This window comes from Puma concolor, chromosome B1 (assembly GCF_028749965.1).
Source record: "Puma concolor isolate L17-30 chromosome B1, mPumCon1.1.hap2, whole genome shotgun sequence".
Lineage (NCBI taxonomy): Eukaryota > Metazoa > Chordata > Mammalia > Carnivora > Felidae > Puma > Puma concolor.
Window position 1 is genome coordinate 35,142,155 of NC_141670.1, and position 21,384 is coordinate 35,163,538.

The window sequence follows — 21,384 nt, forward strand, 5'->3', positions numbered from 1 at the left end:
GGTTCATTTGCATCCTGGCTGGACAGGGGCTCGGGCACTCAGGTTGCCAGGATCCTCCCTCCCAGCACCCCTGCCCAGCCCCACCCCTCTCCCCCGCTGGCCCAGCTCAGGGAGCTCCCCACACTTCACTCCCTGCCCCTAGGTGGTTCTTGGGAGATCAGTGGACTCAAACAGTTTTCTTATCAGATAAACAAGATAGTGAGAGTTGTAGAGCACTTCATTCTATTGTTTGAGGATTAAGTAAGAGAATGTACCTAAAACGCTCCTTGTGGGGCTCACACACGAGTCTGTTACTGTTATGTTGCAGTTCGTCATATCTGAGTATGGATTTGGGGCTGGGGACAGGGAGGAGGCTGGAGGCATAGGTGGAATCAGTCGTGACCGGCCGTGGGCACCTCACTAAGTTAATCAGGCATTACTATATAGTTAAGGGACAGGATCGCTGTGTTTTAGAAGGAGCTCTGGTGGCTGCCCTGTGGCAGATAGAAGAGGGAGATGGAGACAGGGACTCAGGGAGCCTTGCAAGAGCCAGTGGTGGTGCCATTGGGCAGGGGCAGAGAGAGGAGGGGCTGGAACTGAGAGATTTAGGGAGGGAGCTCCCCTAGTGTTTGGGGGAAGATTGGGTGAGCACAGGTATCACTAACTCCAGGTAGCCCCCCATTTCTCTCATCCAGTTTGGCCTCTCGAGGCCCTCTGTCCTTCTACCAAATTCCTGGACCTCTGGGGTAGGCTTGGGGCAGGGTCATTGCCACTCAGTGTTAGGGTGTGGGGAGGAGAGCCCGCAGTGCAGTGAGGCAGGAGCCCCCCATGCCCAGCCTTTTTCCACCTCCTCCTGTCGGGGTCCTGCCTCTTTCATCACTTCCACAGAAAGATGGATGGGGGTGGGGGTGGCAATGGAGGCAAGGAGTGGGCTTTCGGAGGGCCTCAACTCATTTGGAATCTTTCCTTCCATAGCCCGGCGGTTGTGTCCGTCCCTGCCTCCCTGTTGGGCAGGCCTGGGGCCCTGCACCTAGCTTCTCCTTCCCCTCTTCTCTCCACGCCATCCCCCTTCTCTCCTGGGATTTTCTCACTGAGGAAGGCCGACCCCCAGGGGACGAGGTAGCGTGCAAGATGGCACCACCAGCCTCAGGATGGCTGAGGCTCATCTGCCTGACACGCTTCAGTTTTACTGAAAGATTAATGGGGAGATACACACACACACAAAACCGACACGCATGTGCGCACAGATATGCCTTGGAGTAAAATACAAAATCCAAATTATTTTTAATATAGAACTGGAAAATTCAAAAACACATTTTCTCTTCACTTATTCTGAGAACCCCCAGGAGAGAGCTGGGGCGCAGTGCTCTCTGGGCTCTTTGTAGCACGTAGGAGAAGCCGCCGGGCTCCTGGGGCTCCTCTCCACCTGCTCCCGAGCACCCCTCCGCCCCCCGATGTGCAGGGCCTGAGGGCAGAGGCAGGCTGGTACAGTCACCTCTCTGGGGCAGACCCGGCAGGTAACACCCCTCCGTCTGTGCCTCCTTCTTCCCAGAACCTGAACATCCAGGTGGAGGACATCCGGATCCGAGCCATCCTGGGCACCTACCGCAGGCGCACCCCCGTGACAGAGGGCTACGTGGAGGTGAAGGACGGCAAGACGTGGAAGCAGATATGTGACAAGCACTGGACAGCCAAGAATTCCCGCGTGGTCTGTGGCATGTTTGGCTTCCCTGGGGAGAAGACGTACAACACCAAAGTGTACAAGTAAGGGGACTGCTCCAGCCTGGGCTTCCCGGGCCCTTGCCCTGCCGGGTTAAGAGTCAGCTCTTACCAAGCACCCCCAGCATAGGAAAAGTCCTCCCGCCCTATGTCATGGCGGGGGCCGCCAGTGTCCCTCCAGCAAGCCTGCCCTTGAGGAACTCCCGCTCCTGTGGGAGACAGACCCCCAAATGAATGATGAAAGTAGGGCGAGGGAAGGGTTAGGGCAGAGGCAAAGGGCAAGATGCTGCAGCCCACAAAAATCCCACCTCTCAGTGCAGACAGCCAGCTCAGTGACCCCAGGGCCTGAGCAAGAACAATAATACCCCGGCCGGATGGGGCAAGGGCAGTGCCAACTTAAGAAATGGTTACTTTTCCTCAGTGAAAGATTATTCTGAGAAATCTGGAACTTTCCGCAACTGTCAGGAAATTGAAAAACGGTTGGATTCGATTCAGTTACACCAATCCCAGTTAAACCTCACCTGTTATGGTTTCCAAAGTTGGCACGTCCCAGGGGGCCAGGGGGTAGATGGGGGATCCGAGGGGAATCCAGTGAAGGGGTTGGGCCCTGTGACAAGCTGGCCACTGGGAGACCTCGGTTGGTAGCAGGACCTTCTTATCTCCTCTTATTAATGATAATGACAGTCTGTTTCTGAGTGCCTACCCCGTGCCAGGCTCTGCCCCTTGTCATCGAGTTCTCACAGCACTAGGAAGTAGGAGTCTGCTTCAGAGTTGAGGCAAAGAAGTCAGAGAGAAATTGTAGAACCAGGATCCAAACACAGGCCTCCAGCTCCAGGGTCTACACTCCTGGAGAGAGTGTAGGCTCACAACACCACGTCTTCCCTTTCAAACCAGGGACAGGGAACTTCGGAGTCAGGAGACTGGGCTCCAAGCCCAGCTCGTCCTCCAGATCCTTGGGTCAGTTCAGGCTGCATCCCTCCTTGGGTTTGGCGTGGCCGCCTTTGGTTAGAGCCCCCAGTCCACCACAGGGGTGAGTGCTGGCGTCAGGGCAGGCTCACAACACCCCTGGGGGTGATCTTAGTGGCCATTCCCTCCCCCAGCCATCCCAGACATGGCCCAGACCTTCCTGGTTGCACAGGGCAGCTGGGAGGTGGCGTGGTCTCAGCCCTCGGAGTCTTTGGACAACTCCCGCCAGCTGGCCGGCTCCTTCCCTGGGGACACCTTCTCAGCTTTTCCGACCCAAGTGAGCCAAGAAAAGCAAACCCCTCCCCTGGCTGGCCCCACCAGAGCCCCCAGCCTAGTGGCAGGTCTGAGCCCAGTCCTAGGAAGGGGAAGGCTGCCACCAGCTCAAGACCAGGCAGAACGTGCCTTGTTCAGATGGCATTTGAAAGCCATCTCCCCAACTGCGGGCAGTCCTGCGTCCTCTTCCTGCTTTCGAGGAGGGGTCTCGGATCTGTTTTGGCAGATGCACCCCGGGTGACCCTCTCATGGGCTGGGTTGGAAACCCTCTCCTTGCTCCTCCCACTCCCGTGTCTGTGGCTGTGCTTTCTTTTCAAACGGGGACAGGAAAAGGCTCCGAGGGCTGGGAGGCATCCAAGGTGTTGGTGGTGGATGGTGTTCTTGGCCAAGTTGGGAGATAATTAAACGATGCTGCTGAAAACCAGCTCCGACTCCTGACCTCTAGCTGGAGATGCTATGGGGGAGCGGGAGGACGGGTGCTAAAACAACCTAGGGTTGTTTTATGTTAGACTCAGCTGATAGTCAGGCCCCAAAAGAGAAGGGCACACTGGGAAGCTTCTGCCTCAGTGGTGCTGTTAGGGGCTGTGATGGCAGCCGGCTGGAGGAAGTGATGAGCTGGGACTCCCAGGGCATGGCTTCAGCCCTTACTTGGTCCAAGCCCTTAGTCTGCATGGAAAGAGACACAGGCCTGAAGGGCGGGGGACTCGGAGGTCACAGAACCCACCTGCGGATCCTGCGGGGGAGTCCAGTTGTGTCCTCCACACTGCTGTTACCTCAGCCCCAGCTCTACTCCGCCTGGCTACAGGGTACAGGCCCCCGCCACGGGCTGGCTGTTGAGTCTGGGAGGTGACGCAGGGCTGGCCTGGGGCCAGGGTGTCTGGGAGCCGTGCTCAGAGGCTACGGACAGCAGGGGCCTGGGGACCAAGTGTCCCCAAATCTGTGACTTCCAGTAGCATCTTTCCCCAACTCCCTTTCGCCCTTCCCACAGCCTGTCGCTGCTGTTGCTCACAGCCCCCCCCCCCCCACTGCCTCCCAGGGAGGGCTTTCACCCTTAGGAAGGAAGCATTTTCAAAGTGATTCTGTCTAGGGTGGGTTTCTCCTGGTATCCACCAGGTCCAAAGGGGCCCTGCAGCCTTAGACGTTCACCAGGGCAATGCCCGAGGCCTCTCCACCCTTAACTCTGCTAACCGGCATATCCGGTGGCTACTCGGAGGCCTCACCCCCACAGGGTCGCCATGAGTGGAGTCAGCTTCCCCACCAGGGGCTGCTTTTCCGTGAGCTGCATTCTGCTGTGCCCTGGGGAGCCATGGATGCTCCTTGATGCTAATGATGCCGAAGCTTCAGGGCCCCTTCCTTGGGGCCAGGGGCATATTGTGGTCATTTTTTTTCTTCAAGCAGGATCCCGAGGTTGACACCGGTTTATTGATGTGAGCTAACTAAGCAGAGATTCTGCGTCTAATATCGCATCTCAGGCGTTAGGAAGAGCTCTCGTGATTTGGTTGGATGGCTGACACGGGGACCAAAATGTGGCCCCACCGGGAGTGACATGCAAATGCCCGATCTCCTTGGCTTCATGTAGAGGACGGGATTCCAAGGCTGAAGACTGGATGTTGGAGTGGATTTGTCATCTGAGACCTCACCCAGCCTGGGAGGGTCTGGAAGATGCACTTTCCCCGTGAATGAGGAATAAATTTATGAGGGAAACCCTGGCGCTCTTAAGAGCTCCCCGGTAGCTCTTCTCTGTAAGCCATCCCTCATTCTAAAAGCAGGAGGTGGTGACTGGATCCCAGGGCAACAGCGCTCAAGCCTCCCAAGGCCAGGTGGGCATGGTTCCCAAAAGACAAGCAGAATCAGAGCAGTAATCGGAACAGTTTGACTCCTGCACAGCCAGGGCATGGCCTGGTTGATCATGAGGTTCCCAGAAGCGAAATGGATAGGAGGTCTACTAAGTTCTTACTCATTCTTTTTTTTTTTTTAAGTTTATTTATTTTGAGAGAGAAAGAGGGAGAGAGAGAGAGCAAGAGAGGGGTGGGGGGCGGGGGGCGGGTAGAGAGAATCCCAAGCAGGCAGCAGACTCTGTTAGCGCAGAGCCTGACGCGTGGCTCAACCTCACCATCTGTGAGATCATGACCTGAGCCACAATCAAGAGCTGGACGCTTAACCGACTGAGCCACCCAGGCGCCCCCCAAATTCTTTATGAACAGAAAATCTAGGTCAAGAGAACAAAAATCTAATCATATAAACAGAGGGTCATGCCCCTCGATCAATTCCCAGACTTGAGCCAGCTTACAGACCCAGAACCCTTTGAGTAAAGGGCAGGCTGGGTCCCCTTGAGGAAGGACCCCACCAAGTACACTGCCAAAAATTTACACCATTAATCAATTTCCCAGGCTTCCCCAAAGGGACTGATGGCCTTTCACCAAGATAGCTGTGCACTGGGGAAGATGAAATAATCAGAACTTTTGGGCACGACTGGACACAGGCTCTGAAATGACACTGATTCTGGGAGACTCAAAGATCACCATGGCCCTCCAGTCAGAGTAGGGCCTTAAGTGGGTCAGGTGATCAATGGGGTTTTAGCCTGGGCCCATCTCACGGTGGACCCAGTGGGTCCCTGAACCCATCCTGTGGTTGTTTCCCTAATTCTGGAATTCATCATTGGAATAGACATACACAGTAGCTGGCAGAAGCCCATCAAAATCTGGCTTCTCCCTTGGCTGGGGAAGAGCCAGTAGAACTTTTCATTTTTAATGTTTTATTTACTTTTGAGAGAGAGCACGAGCAGGGGAGGTATGGAGAGGGGGACAGAGGATCCAAGGCAGGCTCCGCACTGACAGCACAGCGCCCGATGCGGGGCTCGAACTCATGAACCGTGAGATCACGACCTGAGCTGAAGTTGGATGCTCAACCAACTGAGCCACCCAGGCACCCCCCAAATTCTTTATGAATAGAAAATCTAGGTCAAGAGAACAAAAATCTAATCATATAAACAGAGAGTCATGCCCCTCAACCCATTCCCAGACCTGAGCCTTTTCAGGACTTTTCATTTGTAACTGCATCGGCCCAGCTGAGCATTCGTCCCACTACCCTGCCATAGGCTAGACACCTCTTTCTCAAGCAGGCTTCTTCCTTGGCCCAAAGCTGCATCTCATTTCAGTTGCCCTCCAGTCACCGGGCCTGGAGCAGGCTGTCCACCCATCATCCACCAGCGCCTCACATCTGCACCCCCTGGGCCTGGCCCTGGTGAATCATGGTGGGGGGACGCTGTCGGCATCGTGGAGGCCTGTGGAGGGCCACAGTGCATTCCCGTGAGCTGATGTAAGAGGGAAGCAGGGCTGTCTGGGAAAGGCAGGAGCAGTTATGTGTTTGCTATGGTGCTTCAGTCTATATTAAGAACTCAGTACATCTGTTCGTGGGCGAGGGCAGTGTTCACTGAAAGCTGGAAGCAGAAGGAGGTTCCAAGCCAGTGGGGTCTGGCCAGCCCTTGTGCAGCTGATAGCCCCCGAGTGTGTTCTCTCGCCCAGTGTTGGGGGGTGGGTCATGAGGAACAAGCTGTCCACCGCCCCCAAATGTGTTCTCCAGTCCGAGGTGGTGGTGGGGGGAACAAGCTGGAGGTTGTTTCCGAGTGCAGGGCCTTGTATCCAGGAAGTGGGGAGGGGCAGTTTTTCTCGGAATTACTAACAGTCCTCCTGTGTAGTTCTCCACTCTAGGCTATGCAGCGATGTTGAGCACACCTCCTGAATTTTCCAGGATAGTCCTTTTTTCAAAGATTCTGTGTCATGGTGCCCACAGGGACACCAGAGTTGTTACCAGTGAAATTTTTAGTTAGGAAAAGATTCTGGTTTGGGGTGCTTGGGTGACAGCTCAGAGCCTGGAGCCTGCTTCAGTTTCTATGTCTCCCTCTCTCTCTGCCCCTCCCCAGATCGTGCTCTGTCTCTCTCTCAAAAATAAATAAACTTAAAAAAAAATTTTTTTTTAAAGCAAGAAAATATTGGTGGTGTCTGTAGGGTTTTACCTTTCTCTATGTTCATATCCCATTCACTCTGAGACAGAAACTTCTAGGCCTGCTAACGCAGCAGAAACAGGGCCCCATTTCTGCCCCATCCTGGGCCAGCCTGCCCTGGGAGGCCCTTGCATGGGGCAACTGGCAGCGATGCAGTCTGGCTCTCTGGCATCTCGCAGGTTCTGCCAAGCAGGGACAAGCACACAGACCCCAGAGAGCTGGGCCGGCGTGAGAGGACGGTCCTCCCTGCCCTCCTCCTCTGTAAATCCCACCCTTATTCAAAGCCTCGCTCAAACCCTGCTCCTCATTGAAATTGTGTGTCATCATTGCAACCACAGGGAACCCTCCTTTCTGTTTCTCCTTTAGTATAGTTGTTATTTATTTTACAAACGCATATGAAGCCCTTCCTGTGCACTGTTTTAATTGCCTCACCAGCATTCGCTCATTTACCTTTCCTAACAATCATATAAAGTAAATCCCGTTGCTGCTTCTGATTTGGAGATGGGGAAACTGAGGCACGGTAACCTTTCTGCTAACCCATTCATTACCTATTGGTTGGTTATTGTTTTAGAAAACACTGTGACTCGCCTCGATCCTTATGCTGCCTTCCAGAAATACATAAAAAGGAATCCTTTACATGTAATACAGGTTAAGAGTTCCCTGGAATACAGGCTATACTATGGAGATAGCCTCAGCCTCACTGACTCCTGGGTGAACATTTGGTAAGGTCTGTGGCCGAGTTTCATGACCATTATAATTCCCAAGCAAATTTTACTTTGATTCAGCCCACGGGCTGCTTTAAGACTGTTCTCGTTGCTTCTCATTGGATTTGGATTTACCCCTTTAATCTTGCGGATCGTTGGGAGAGAGTTTAACATTCAACTTGTTCTGCTATTGACACAGGCAAGGAGCAACAATGAATCATGTTGAAATTATCTGAAGGGTTTGGGTGAGGGACCATCTGGTTTGCCTGAGACTGTGGGTTTCCTGGGACCAGGGGTCTTATCTATTTTAGATCCCTTTTTGCATTTCCTTTTATAGGCTTTAATGCTGTCTCACTGCTAAGTCCCTTCTCTCCTAGAATATAAGCTGCCTGGGGGAAGGAAGCAATGTCTGTCCTTCCAGGTCCTGCTCCCCAGTGCCCAGCATGGCGCCCCGCATGGCCGAGGTGCTCATTGGGTGGATGCCAACTCAGTGGGGCTGAGCTCTAGATGCAGGGACCATGCACATTCCGTTCCACTACTAGACTCCAAGAAGCTAGCACCGCGGTCGGCCCGGTGCCTGACACCCAATCATAGAAGGAATGAGGGGTGGTGGCCGTGGTGCCTTGGTCACCTGCCCCCTCTCACCCTCTGCAGAATGTTTGCCGCCCGGAAGAAGCAACGCTACTGGCCATTCTCCATGGACTGCACAGGCACGGAGGCCCACATCTCCAGCTGCAAGCTGGGTCCTCAGGTGTTGCTAGACCCCGTGAAGAATGTCACCTGTGAGAATGGGCTGCCAGCTGTGGTGAGTTGTGTGCCTGGCCAGGTCTTCAACCCCGACGGGCCCTCGAGATTCCGGAAAGCCTACAAGCCAGAGGTGAGGATGCGTGCAGCGGGGGGTCTGGCCACTTGACACAATGGATGGGGTGGAGGGTGGCATTTGAGGGAGCAAGCAGGGGCCGTCAGGAGGGAATGAGGAGAGCCAGCCCTGATCCAGACCACTCCCCTACAGGGCAGGAATGTAGTGGGACACCTGTCAGGACTGGCCACACCAACAGATGCCACCTCTAGAGGGTGACAAGCAGCTGGGCCCCAGCCCCCAGTCATCAGCACCCACATCTGGCCCTTCACCATTGCTCCTCCACTCTGAGATCACAGTCCCCTCTGTGGAGGCCACACACCAAGGAGGAGAGAGCACCTCATTACCCACGGTCACAGGCTCTGTGTGCTGTCTGCTGGCCCCACACAAAAGGCGGGGGTGGGGGGTCCTGCTCCGTTCCCAGAGGAGAACAGTGTTCTAGAGTTGTTGGAAAGTCAGTACGATTCTCGAAAGCGCATGGAATCAGCCACAAATGTTTCCAAACGTATTTTGGTTTGTTCTGCAAGAGAAAGGACAAAAATTTTTAAAAGCCTTCACCAAGACAGAAAATGAAAACCTGTCATTCCCATGTCTGTGTCACCTGTACCCATGGGTCATGTTCTATGTTTGTAAGTCAGCAGCACCTCTGTGTGCACGTGCACGTGAGCGCGCTCCGGACATGTTGATGCACGTCTGCTCACATAAATAGCACCCCCGTTTCCACTGTGTGATTTCTTAGGACAAGTGAACCGACCCAACCATGGCGGGTTTGACGCAGCCTCTGAAAAAGAGAAAGTGCGTTATTCTCTCTTCCCTGAAAATCATTAAGAGGAGATGCGTTTTTCTTTTTCCTACCCTTCCTTTTTCCTATATCCAAGGGTCTCTGTGATGTGCATGTTCTGGAAACTGCTCACATGGGGCTGGTGGATGGGAATAGCACACGGAGGAGAAGAGGGACGGGTAGGAATGGTGGCTGATCCTTTATCAGGGAATGGTTCCCTGAGCCAGACAAAACCTCGACACTCACCTGGGCAGAGGTGAGTTCCAAGTCAGCTCTGACCACGTCAGGGGGAAGAGGAGGGAGAGAGGCCATGATGGGGGCAGATGGTGTGGGCACCAGGTGGTGGTGCGAGAGGGACGGCCTCATGCTGTGTCTCCTTCCCTCTCCCTGTCTCTCCCGCCTTTCCCCTCTGCCCTCTGTAGTCTCTCCTCCCCATCAACATCTAAAGACCTGCTTGGAAAGGGGGTGATGGCGCTCATCCTAAGGAAAAGGGAACCCCGGGCAGGAGTGAAATAAACCACGTTGGGTGCCCCCTCCCGGGCTGGGGGTGGTGTGTTTGGACAAAAGAAAAAGCCTTCAAAGAAAGGACTGAAATGAACGCTGTGAGCCCAGCCAAGGGCATGGGAACTATTTGGAGTACCTTCCTGACTCTTCCAGCAGGCGGCCGTCCCTGCCCCCTTGGTCGGCACAGGGGCCTCCAAAGGGGACAGACCTACTGCAGGGCGCATACGTGCAGCCAGGTGACAGAGGTGCACCTGGACGGTGCCGGCCCCCCTGCAGCCCCCACACACCCTCCCTTGCCCCCCTTTCAGCCCACCGCCACGTGATTTGATCGCCACATCCTTCCTACAGCCTCAGCCTGGCCCACGGCACTTTCCTTATGTGTCATCCAGAATACCAGACCCTACTGTTTTGGAATTCCTCTCGCTGTGTGGTTTAAAGCAAAGGAATCAAATTCATACCAAATGAATTAAAAAAAAAAAAAAAGAGAGAGAGAGCAAATGAGCCTTACATCACATTTTCCCTTGGTTGCTTGCTTTCCTCCAGGGCCAGCTGACTGTGTGGCCACTGCCAGCCTGGCACGGGGTTATTTGGCCCTCTGCCTCCATTAAGCTTGGTCTTGGATGGTCTGCTCCCTAATAAATGATCAGCCACCTTTCCTACCCCTCCCTCTCCTCTTCGCATGTTCTATTCCCACCCACCAGCCCCTCTGAGCCATCTCCAGAACGTGGAAATCACAGCTTCCTGTGCTGGACAGCTTGGGCACGGGGTGGGGGGAGGGGAGAGGCCGCGGCTCGACCGCAAAGCAAACGGGCTGCAGCCAGCAGTTGTTTTGAGTTTGTTTTCTAAAGCTAGAACAAAGGTTCCTGAAGCCAGTGGGTGTTTTGCACGCACCCCTGTCCCTCTTTTCTTCTCCCCCTAGTGGCAGGGTCAGAGCCGTCCTATAAATCCGAGTGCTGTCACTGCACGCTGTCCTGCCGTGGCAGCCACGAGGCGCAGTCAGTGGGGGAGAGCAGTGTGGCCGAGTGGGAACCTCGGCTGGAGGATGGTGACACGGGTTCCCTTCTGATGCCTCGGCCCTCAAGGTGGCCGGCGTACGTGAATGCTGACAAACAGCACCTCCAGCCAGGCCGGGCCCTTGGTGGGTGGGTAAAAGTTGTGGTCTGAGGACCACGTAGGCTGGAGGGGAGCAGTGACTCTGGTCTGATCCACCATACATAGAACGGCTGCAGGGCACCCCACCCCCTCTGTGTTGAATCAAATCAGCATCGGCGAGAACTCAGAGCCTCGAAGCCTCTGAGCCCCCACGCCAGCACTCACATGCTCAGGCGTGCGCACACACACACACACACACACAGGCATGCACGCACATGCACACACATCCACACATGGGCACAGAAGTTGATGCAGACCAGCGTGCGTGGGCAGATGGAGTCAGGTGCTCCAGCTCCCATCTGGTAAAATGTGATCCAGTGGGATCAAAACGCTGGTGCAGGGTGGGTCTTACTCTTGTGCAATGAAATAAACCCTGTAAGGTGATTGGGCTTCCAGGCTGTCCCTGAGCACTTGGGGGCATTTAAACCATAGCCACTCATCGTCTCTGAGTACCTGGTGGGGCCGCATCTTCTGAAGAGTTGGGCTGATTTGGAATTGGAGTAGAATCGCGGGGGCGGGGAAGCAGGAGCAGTGGCCGGGCACTAACGTAGCCCCTGGACACGTGGCAGCCTTAGCCAGCACAATGTCTGTCCTCTAAGTCATGGCCTTCTTGGTTAGGCCCATGCTATAGCTCCCTGTCTCCCCCCTCCTGCTTCTCATCTACCTGCAGAGCGGGATTGTTGGAGTGTAACCTGTTCAGTGCCCTGAAGTCCCCCACAGGGCTAGACCGTAGCGCTCTATCAGAAGCAGGGTGGAATTATGAACCATCTGGAATCTGCCAAGTCTGGGGCAGGAGCTCCTCTCCGTAGCTCTAAAGCTTGAGGTTCTGGAGGGAGGGGGTGCAGGGAGGTACTGGTGGTAAGGCCCCTGAGCCAAGCATGGGTTGGGGTGACTAACTGATGAGGGTCCCAGTGGGCTCCTCGACAGTCCAGGACAAAAGCTCCAGGGGAGGACCGCAAAGCAAGTTTGCAGCACAGCCAACGTGCAGAGGGGGCATGTGCACACCTCCCGCCCCGTGCACACGCACACGCACAAATCCAGCCCCGTTTCAGCTCCTCGCGGAGGCACCTGTGTTTGGGGTGGGGGGGCTGGGGAGGGAGGGGAGCGGGCAGTGACGGCCTGCCGAGTGGGCATCAGCTTTTGCACTCAGCAGGACCGTGTGTCCCTTCAGCAACCCCTGGTGCGGTTGAGAGGTGGTGCCAACATCGGAGAGGGCCGAGTGGAGGTGCTCAAGAACGGAGAATGGGGAACCGTCTGTGATGACAAGTGGGACCTGGTGTCTGCCAGCGTGGTCTGCAGAGAGCTGGGCTTTGGGAGTGCCAAAGAGGCCATCGCTGGCTCCCAGCTGGGGCAAGGTAAGGAATGGGGCAGGGGGCGGGGGGGCGTTCTGTGGCCTCTCTTCACCGAGAGCATGGCGCGGGGAGCCCAACCCAGGGGCGCTGGCCTTGGGCCTTTCGGGGTCTTCTTGCTGTGCCCCCTCCCACTCGCCGCTGCCGCTCTGTTAGAGAATCCCTGGCCGCTCCCCCAGCAGTCAGAGCTGGAACGGCCTTAGGGAACACTGAGTCCCCCACTGTATGAATTTGGAAGCTGAGGCCCAGAGAAGGGAGTGAATAACCAAGATGAGACAACAAATTAGCAGCCAGTGAATACTCTAACGGGGGTCTCCCGGCTCCTAACCCGGTGCTTCCCACTGTCCCACCGAGAATGCTGGAATTCTCAAGGCCTTCCTCCAGGACAGGACCTCGGAATTCCTCAGGCTGTGGACCACCCCAGACACAAAAGAGTCCCAAAAGTCATCTTTCTTTCCCACTCTGGTGCAGCCCCACAAACATTCTCTCCCCGCCACCAGAGACTGGGAACAGGATGCCCATCTCCAGATGACACGCGACGCTAATGAGAAGGAGCCTGGTTTTCATTAAGTGTCCTGAACAGATCTTTCATTTAAGCAGAGACCAAAAGTGTAAGAAGCTTTTGAGCTGGTCGTTCCGTTGAGAGCACCAAGGCAAACATGGCATGAGAACGTGACAGATAGCTTCCTTTTCTGGCAAGGAGGGTGGGGCGTCCCGTCCTGTGGGGAGAGGATGTTTCCATACTGCCGGACGTAAGGCCATCACCCCACAGAAAGGAATGTGGTGAGGTCATTGGTCACATTGGAGGAAGTAATAGCCCAGTGGACTGGAGAGAGAGTCCCGGAATCATAGATGGCACTGCTGAAGGGGACCTCAGTGCATCTGGTCCAACAGACGAGGCCTCAGGTGCTGGAGCACAAGCTTGCAGTCATCCCCATAGTTAGTGGTGGAGAAAATCTAAAACCCAAGTCTTTAGCTCGCTCATATTTGGGCTTCTCCCTGTGTGCCCACCTTGGCCCAGTCCTGTTCACGTTCGGAACACCTCTCTACCCCCATTCTGCAATCCCCTGCAGTTTCCTGGGCATGCCCTGAAGGTTAGGGGTCTAGGCTGGACTCTAACCTTGCATCGTGCCATCTGGAAGCCTCAGTTATACCACACGACAGTCCTCCTCCTCCCCTGGTCATGATGAGCTCTTTGGAGTTCCTTTGGATCTCGAATATTCCCACAGTCCGTTTTACTGATTGGCTGATGTGTCAGTGTGTGTTTCCCCAAGGCCTACTGTACAAAGACCACTCACCCTGAGGAATAAATAAGCACTGGATGACATAAGCATTCCATTTATCATGGGCGTGGGCTGTTGACCTAGTTATTTCCCTGCCCAGAGCAGCCAATGGTTTCCAAGGACCTGCAGAACTCTGGAGAGAGAGACAGTTGGCATTTTCGGTGCTGTCCTGGAAAGAACCACTGGATGATTTATTATCTCCTGCCACTCTGGGCAGATCAACTCTGCTAGGCAGAAGGGGGAAAGTCCACATTCAGTGTCAAGTCACAGAGCAGACAGGCTCAGTTCCGTTCTGGCTCTGGCTGGTGGGCCAAGTGACCACACCCAGAGTGAGGGTGTGAAAGGCAAGGACGGGGAGGCAGGCGATCTCAGTCCTCGTCCTGGGCCTGCTACCTACTTTCTCCATGACCTTGAGTAAACTCCAGGTCCTCAGATTCTTCACTGGATTCACATTCGAGGGTTTATCTGGCTCCTGCCTCCTGTGGGTTCCCTGAGACCTGCTCTTCTCACCGGGATGGATGTTAGGTCAGAGTCAGGCACTGTGCTGTGTGTTCTGTGACCCCCTGCACATATCTGGGCTCCAGCTGTCTGTTTCCACAACCACCTCCCTCCATGACCAAGTGCTGCAAGAGAGGAGGGAGGGCCTGTGTTCTTCGTGCTAAGTCTTGCCAGCTTATAGTACCCTGGGATATTCATTTTATGAAGAATGAATGAATCGATGAATGAATCAATGAATGAATGAATGAGTTCCAGTTGCATAAGTAGGGTCAGCTGAATGAACACCTGGTGAAGCAGTTTTAACACTCTAGACCTTAGCTGTCCAATACAAATACAACGTGAGCCACATAAGTAATTTTGAATTTTCTAGTAGCCTTGTAAAAACAAATAAAAAGAAACAGGTGAAATTAATTTCGATAATATATTTTCCTTAATCGAATCTATCCCCCAAATTATGATTTCAACATATAATCAGAATGAATGCTGTTAATGAGATAGTGTACGTTTCGTGTACCAAGTCTTTGAAATCTAGGGTGTGTTTTATACGTGGAGCACATTCCAGTCTGGACTGGCCACATTCCAAGCGCTCAGTGTGGCCAGTGGCAGCCCTAGAGCAGTGGCTTTAAAACCCTTTTGCCTGAAATCCCCGAGCAGAAATGCCATGCATATAAAGCCGAAACAGAAGTTTCCAGAAATGATGCTTACCTCTCTAACATGCAAAACACTACGCTACGTCCTGTTGTATTCTACCGTGCTCTTAGAAGTGTGATTGTCACCGGCAAAGTTGATTCTGGGTCTAGAGTCCGTGACGTTGCTCCAAGACATTGGGCTTCTCCCTAGTACCCTGCTTCTGCCCCCGGCCTGTGGCCACCTGGGACAGAGTTTATTTTTATTTTATTTTATTTTTTTTAAATTTTTTTTTCAACGTTTATTTATTTTTGGGATAGAGAGAGACAGAGCATGAACGGGGGAGGGGCAGAGAGAGAGGGAGACACAGAATGGGAAACAGGCTCCAGGCTCCGAGCCATCAGCCCAGAGCCCGACGCGGGGCTCGAACTCACGGACCGCGAGATCGTGACCTGGCTGAAGTCGGACGCTCAACCGACCGCGCCACCCAGGCGCCCCTGGGACAGAGTTTATACGTGGGGAAGAGCAGGGCTAAGGTGGATGTGGAGAAGCCATCGTGAGGAGGAGCAATTCAGGGGTCAGTCCAGAACCAGGAGTAGGTGAGTGCTGGGAGTCAGGATGCAAGTGAAGCCCAGGTCCACAAAACGAGCCAAGAGCCCACAGGCAGCACTGGGCATGCTCAGCTGTACACTGGGCGAGGGTGTATCTAAGTTCGGCTGGAAGGACACAACCAGTTGTTAGTCGGAGTCTAAAGCATGGTAGGCTCTTGGATAAACCTCTCCTCTCCTGGCCAGTCCACTAGGTCAGTGATTCATAAGCATTCGTTGTTTGGGCTGGGCCCTGGAATGGAGAATTCGTTAATTCCACAAACATTTATGGTAATGGCTTCTGCTCCCCAGGAGCTCCCGTCAAGTGGGGGAAATTAGAAATAACCTCAATCAAAGGTAAACCTGTACTAATAGAGAGGTGATGAGATGTAAGGGAAATACTAAGAACGTTTACCATTTCCTGAGCCCCTGGCCCACCCCGCCAGATAGATTTTATTATTGCCTTTTATGATGAGGGAGGCGAGACTCAGAAAGCTCCCGTCACTTCCCGAGGAGGAGACGCAGCCCGACTGCTGGCCCATCACCTCACCAGCGAGGTGTAAAAGAAAATGCCACGGGCGGGGGCGAGGTCGTGTCCAGCTGAGCCCGGGAGGAGGAAGGATCTGAAGTGTTCCTTGGAGGCAGGCCTCTACCTAGGTCAGCTCTTTAAGAGGAGCAGGGCTTCCAGGAGGCAGAGGGAGCATCCCCACATGAAGAACCAGGTGCTTCTAACCTCTCCGCTCTTTCCCCAGCAGCCCTCCTCTCCCGTCCAGCACATGGGGTTCTCTCTCCTCACATGCCTCGGAAACAGAGCGAGATCCTGCGGTGGGGTCAGGCTGCCTGGTGTGAGTGCTGGCTCCTCCATCAAGTCCCCGGTTTCCTCATTTTACCGAGTTGCCATGATGATTGAGTGCGTTCATATATGCAACGTGTGTAGGACAGAACCCTAGTAAGCGCTCAGTGAACATGTGGTGTCATCATTGCCATTGTCGCCATCCTCCTCCTGACGGTCCTCAGGCAAGCCGGGCATCTGACTGATACTCAGGTCCGAGGTGGCTGCGTCTTTCTGTGTCCATCTCGCTCCCTGAGCTGTGGCCCCTGCCTGCCTCAGGGGCCCTGTTTGGCACCTGTGGTGCATCCCAGCCTCTCCACTCCGAGTCTTTGGATGCTTCCAGCCATAGTCAGCAATGTGTTTTTATCAACTGTATAACATTCCAAGGAATTGAAAGCTTTATTGTTTATGAATTTCCAAGGAAAGGGAAACTTGGCTCTCACTTACTAATATGGGTTGTCCCGGAAGTTCATCTTGGCCTAGATACCGAGTGTCTCCAGAAACCTCCTCAACGGAAATGGGACACAGGCACGGCCTGTGGTCGGGGGGCCTCCGGCCTAGCGGGGAGGCAGACAGGGAACAGAGAGCCACCTGAGTGCTCGATGGGAGGGGGGCCCAGCTTAGACAGGGATCAGAGAGGCTTCTCTAAGAAAGTGGCCAAAGCCGAGCCCTGAAGGATGAGCAAGCTGGTGAGGAGGGAGGAGGATGCGCCAGGCAGAGGGTCCAGGCAGGGGAAGAGGTCAGCTCAATCAAGCAGCCAAAGGAGGTGGCGGTGTGGCCGAGGTGGGAGGAGCAGGTGGAGCCAGACTGCGTAGGATGAACAGGGTGCTCGGGGACTGTGGATTTCACCCTTCGATGCAGTGAGAAGCCATTCTGGGGACTTACAATGGGGAGTGACACGATTCAGTATGCATTAACAACCCTCTTGGGTTGTCTTGTGGCAAATATTTGGCAACGAGCAAGCAGGAGGGAGCCTGGAGGCTGTTGCCTTTGTCCAAATGGACGATGACAGAGCAGGACGAGTGTTGTGCCGGCAGAAATGAAAAGCACCCAGAGTTAGGGAAGTGAGTGGAGTGTGGTGATGGATTCCTTGGCAACCACAGAGGAGGAGGCAGTACCAGAGGTGACCTCTGGGTTTTGGTGAGAACACCAGGCCGGATGGATACCACTTTGAGATGGAGAGGGCTGGTGGAGAAACAGACAGGAGTAGGTCCTTCTACTGGACACGGAAGTAAAGGGGACAAAACAGACAGCTCTTCCAAGAAGTTCACCCTGATGCAGATGAAACTGACAGGCCAGAGGGTGGGCTCAGGGGAGGGTGGTTGTAAGATGGGAAGTTTGAATGAGCGCTGAGGGGCAGGACCCCAGTGAGAGGAGGATGGTGAATGGGGGCAGGAGAGAAAGGTGATCACAGGTGGGCAGGGACCAGTGTGGGAGTCCATGCAGCCCAGAACTCCTAGAAAGAACTAGACTTAGGGGAGCGCCTCGGTGGCTCAGTTGGTTAAGCATCTGACTCAATCTCAGCTCAGGTCATGATCTCACGGTTCATGAGTTCAAGCCCCGGGTCAGGCTCTGTGCTGACAGCATGGAGCCTGCTTAGGATTCTCTCTCGCTCACTGTCTGCCCCTCCTCTGCTTGCTCTCTCTCTCTCTCAAAATAAATAAAAATATTTAAAAAAAAAGAACTGACTTTGATCCATATTGATGGGCTAGGGCTAGACAGAGGGGAGGTAGCCCTGTGAGCTGAGTTGAGCCAGACTGGTCAGTTTGGGAATTCTCTCTCTTCTCTCTCCCCAACAGTAGGGGCCTCCCCTTGGTTATCTGGGTACCTGTGGGAGAAGCTTCTCTGCATGTTCACCATAGGTCATTTACTGGATGGCCCCTTTCTGCCTTGGGGACACTGACATGGCCAGTGCCCAGGGAGCACTGGCAGTAGATGGGCTGGGGAGAGGAGAGAGGACAGGGACTCCCTACAGGCTCCCTGCGGGCCACTGTGTCCCTCCTCAATGAAGGGTAACGGCTCTTAGCAGGTGGCCTCTCCACACGGCTTCTTTGCTCTCCTGGGTCAATACTACCATCTTCCCTTCACTCCTGCTGGCCTCAGGACCTTATCTGTGTCCCACTATGAGGGGGAGGCTTCAGCGGCTTCTGAGTATTGGACTGTCTGCTGTGATTTTGTGATTTCCCCACACTCTGTCCATACCTTTGTTTTCAAAACCCCCTTTTCCAACTCTATTCAAATCATCCAGTTTGAGGGTGCCATCACTTTCCTGAGGGGACTCTGAATCTATAGGGATAGTCACCCCTGTGAGGTTCATAAATGCACAAGGTATTAAAGTTGAAGAGGGAACTTAGCTGTCTTCTCTTCCAGTTTCTTTATTTAAGGATGAAAACCTATTCAGAGAGGCTGAGTGGGTTGGTCAAGGTCACACAGGAAGTTAGTAAGCACATTTGATTTGCTTTTATGGGAGAAGTGAATCCTAAGACAAGAAGCAGGTCTCTCCAGGGAGAGGAGGCCTGGATCCTTGAGCTGATTATGGGATGTAGTTGGAAGTTTTGAGGATGGAGAAACACGTTCTTACTGGCTAAGACTTTCTTGCCCATTCCAGAAACTTTCCTCCGGAAGCTGTCAACAGCACGTGTTTATTTCCTCCCCCAGGGATAGGACCCATCCACCTCAATGAGATCGAGTGCACCGGGAATGAGAAGTCCATTATAGATTGCAAATTCAACGCTGAGTCTCAGGGCTGCAACCACGAGGAAGATGCTGGTGTGAGATGTAACATCCCTGCCATGGGCTTCCAGAAAAAGGTGAGGGGATTATGTTCTGTTTTGGTGACCAAGCCCCAGAGAGTATGAGCCAGGTAGCCTCATTCTGAAGGTTTCCAGCATGCAGTGTTAGAGTGCTCTGATGATGAACTCAGAAAGGGCTTAGGCTCCACTGCTGTCACCATTAAGGACATTGTCACCTAGCATTCGTTAAATGGGCCAAGTGAGAAAACGTATGTATAAACACCTCTGTCCTTAGTGGCCCATGTCGGGCATCCAGCGTGTGCCTCTCCCTGTGCTGGGACTAGACGTGTGGTGTGATCTCAGTGCAGTCCCTTCTGTAAGGTCTGAAGCACCTGGGACACCCTTGGCATGGTCCCTAGCCAAGTACCCAGAGGAACTACATCGACAGCAGGCCTACAAATTACACAAATGTAAGCACAATATAGACAGTATTTGGGGACAGAAGACTGTATTTTGGTAACCAGAGGGAAATAAAGGGGAAACTTAACAGCATTATAGCAGAGACGCACCGTCCTTTCCTGAGATGGAGTCGCTAAAAACCTACGTCGTGTGGCTAGCGTGGGTGATCTTTCCACAGGAGTAGCCAACAAGATGAATTCCTCTCGGGCTATCCAATCCTACAGAAAGGCCCAGTACATCCTGTTTACTGCTCTTCACCATCCTGTTTACTGCTCTTCACTACACCATGAACTTGTCTGGGTCCTGTGCATTATCTGCTATAGGGCCGGCATGTTGGAAGGGTTTCTTTAGTGCTTATTTTATTTTATTTTTGTATTTTTTTATTTTTTCAGAGAGAGAGAGAGAGAGAGAGAGAGAGAGAGAGAGCATGCGAGCCTGAGTGGGGGGGGGGAGCAGAGGGAGAGAGAGAGAGAAAGAAACTTTTTTATTTTTTATTTATTTTTTATCTTTGAGAGAGAATCTCAAGCAGACTCCGTGCTTAGGTTGGAGCTTGATAGGGGGCTCAATCCCATGACCCTGGGATCATAACCTGAGCCAAAATCAGGAGTCAGATGCTCAACCAGAGCTACCCAGGTGCTCCTTAAGCACTTATTTTGAAAACGAGCAAATGCGGGGATGCCTGGGTGGCTCAATGGGTTAAGCCTCCGATTTTTGATCTTGGCTCAGGTCATGATCTCATGGTTCATGGGTTCAGGCCCTGCACTAGGCTCTGTGCTAGCAGCACAGAGCCTGCTTAGGATTCTTTCTCTCTCTCTCTCTCCCTCTCTTTCTGCCCCTCCCCTGCTCATGCTCTCTCTCAAAATAAATAAGTAAACATTACAAAAAATAAAAATAAGTAAAAGTGAGCAAATGCAGACATATCAGGGTGCAGGATGGTTCCCCAGTTGGGTTCTTGCTTTGACAGTGATTCTTGACCTTGGCACCAGCATGCCAAAGACACTACTAAACTGGTCAGCCGCGGCATGTGTTGTGCAATTCACTGCCCAATGGGGCCAAAACCGTGAACCCAACAGCGCTCAGTGAAGCCATGCATTTGCCTGTGGGCGAGCGGGAGCATGGGCCACAAGCCCACAGCCACGGGGAAGGCTCACCACCGCTAATTGTCTGGCAGCATTCCAAGATAGCCATAACAGGGCTATGAGAGGTAACATGCTACATGTCATGGTATGCTGTGGCACCATTCACTTTGGGCTGATTGGAGTTGGGTGGAGTGGGGTTTCCAACACAAATGGAAGACCTGGGCCAGAGAAAGTGATGTTTTCCAGATGCATTTTATGGTTGGTATGGCTGAGCCAGGCCGTGTGCTCGCTGATGCCAAAGGGGCACCACATTCCCGGCACCAACGGCCTTAGTCTTGCACAGGCCCTCCAGGCTCCACCCGGTGCTCCCTGAGCTCAAGCATGCAGCGTGGGGGAGTTTTACACCTGGTGGCAATCCCCCAGAAAGGAGATGGGGACGGTCACCCGTGAAAGAAAGTCGTATGGGCTGTGCTGGTTGTCTCGGCGCAGCAGCGGGCCAGCCTTCCACATGGCGTGGCGTGGGACTCCCATGGCCGCCAGCAACAACACCGGGCAGAGCAATCAGGATTCCCATGTTTTATCGCTGCGTTAGTTCTCTGGGGCTGCCATGACAAAATACCACAGACTGGGTGGCTTAGACGGTAAAAATTTATGTTCTCCCAGTCCTAGGAGCTAGAAATCCAAGATCAAAGTGCTGGCAGAGTTGGTTGCTCCCGAGTCCTCTCTCCTTGGCTTGCAGATGGCCGCCTTCTCTCTGTGTCCTCGTGTGGCCTCTGCGTCTGCATCCCCGGTGCCTCTTCCTCTTCGTATAAGGACACCAGTCATATTGGACGAGGGCCCACCCTGATGACCTCATTTATTCTTCATTACCTCTTGAAACACACTCTCTCCAGATGCAGCCATATTAGGGGTTAGGGCTTTAGCACGTGAGTTTTACAGGGGGACACAGTTCACAACACTCACTCCCTGGCTGATCCCTTATTTAATTTCTTTGACGC

At 53.6% G+C, this 21,384-nt stretch overlaps 1 protein-coding gene across 1 annotated transcript in view; it reads left to right on the forward strand.

Annotated features, from left to right (window-relative positions):
• The window catches only part of LOXL2 (lysyl oxidase like 2), a 93,729-nt gene that overhangs the window by 48,814 nt on the left and 23,531 nt on the right, over positions 1-21,384 (forward strand). The window contains exons 4-7 of the mRNA XM_025933022.2: positions 1,532-1,743; positions 8,299-8,521; positions 12,112-12,295; positions 18,775-18,926. Of these exons, the coding sequence (XP_025788807.1) occupies positions 1,532-1,743; positions 8,299-8,521; positions 12,112-12,295; positions 18,775-18,926 (771 nt within the window). The remainder of the gene's footprint in view (positions 1-1,531; positions 1,744-8,298; positions 8,522-12,111; positions 12,296-18,774; positions 18,927-21,384) is intronic.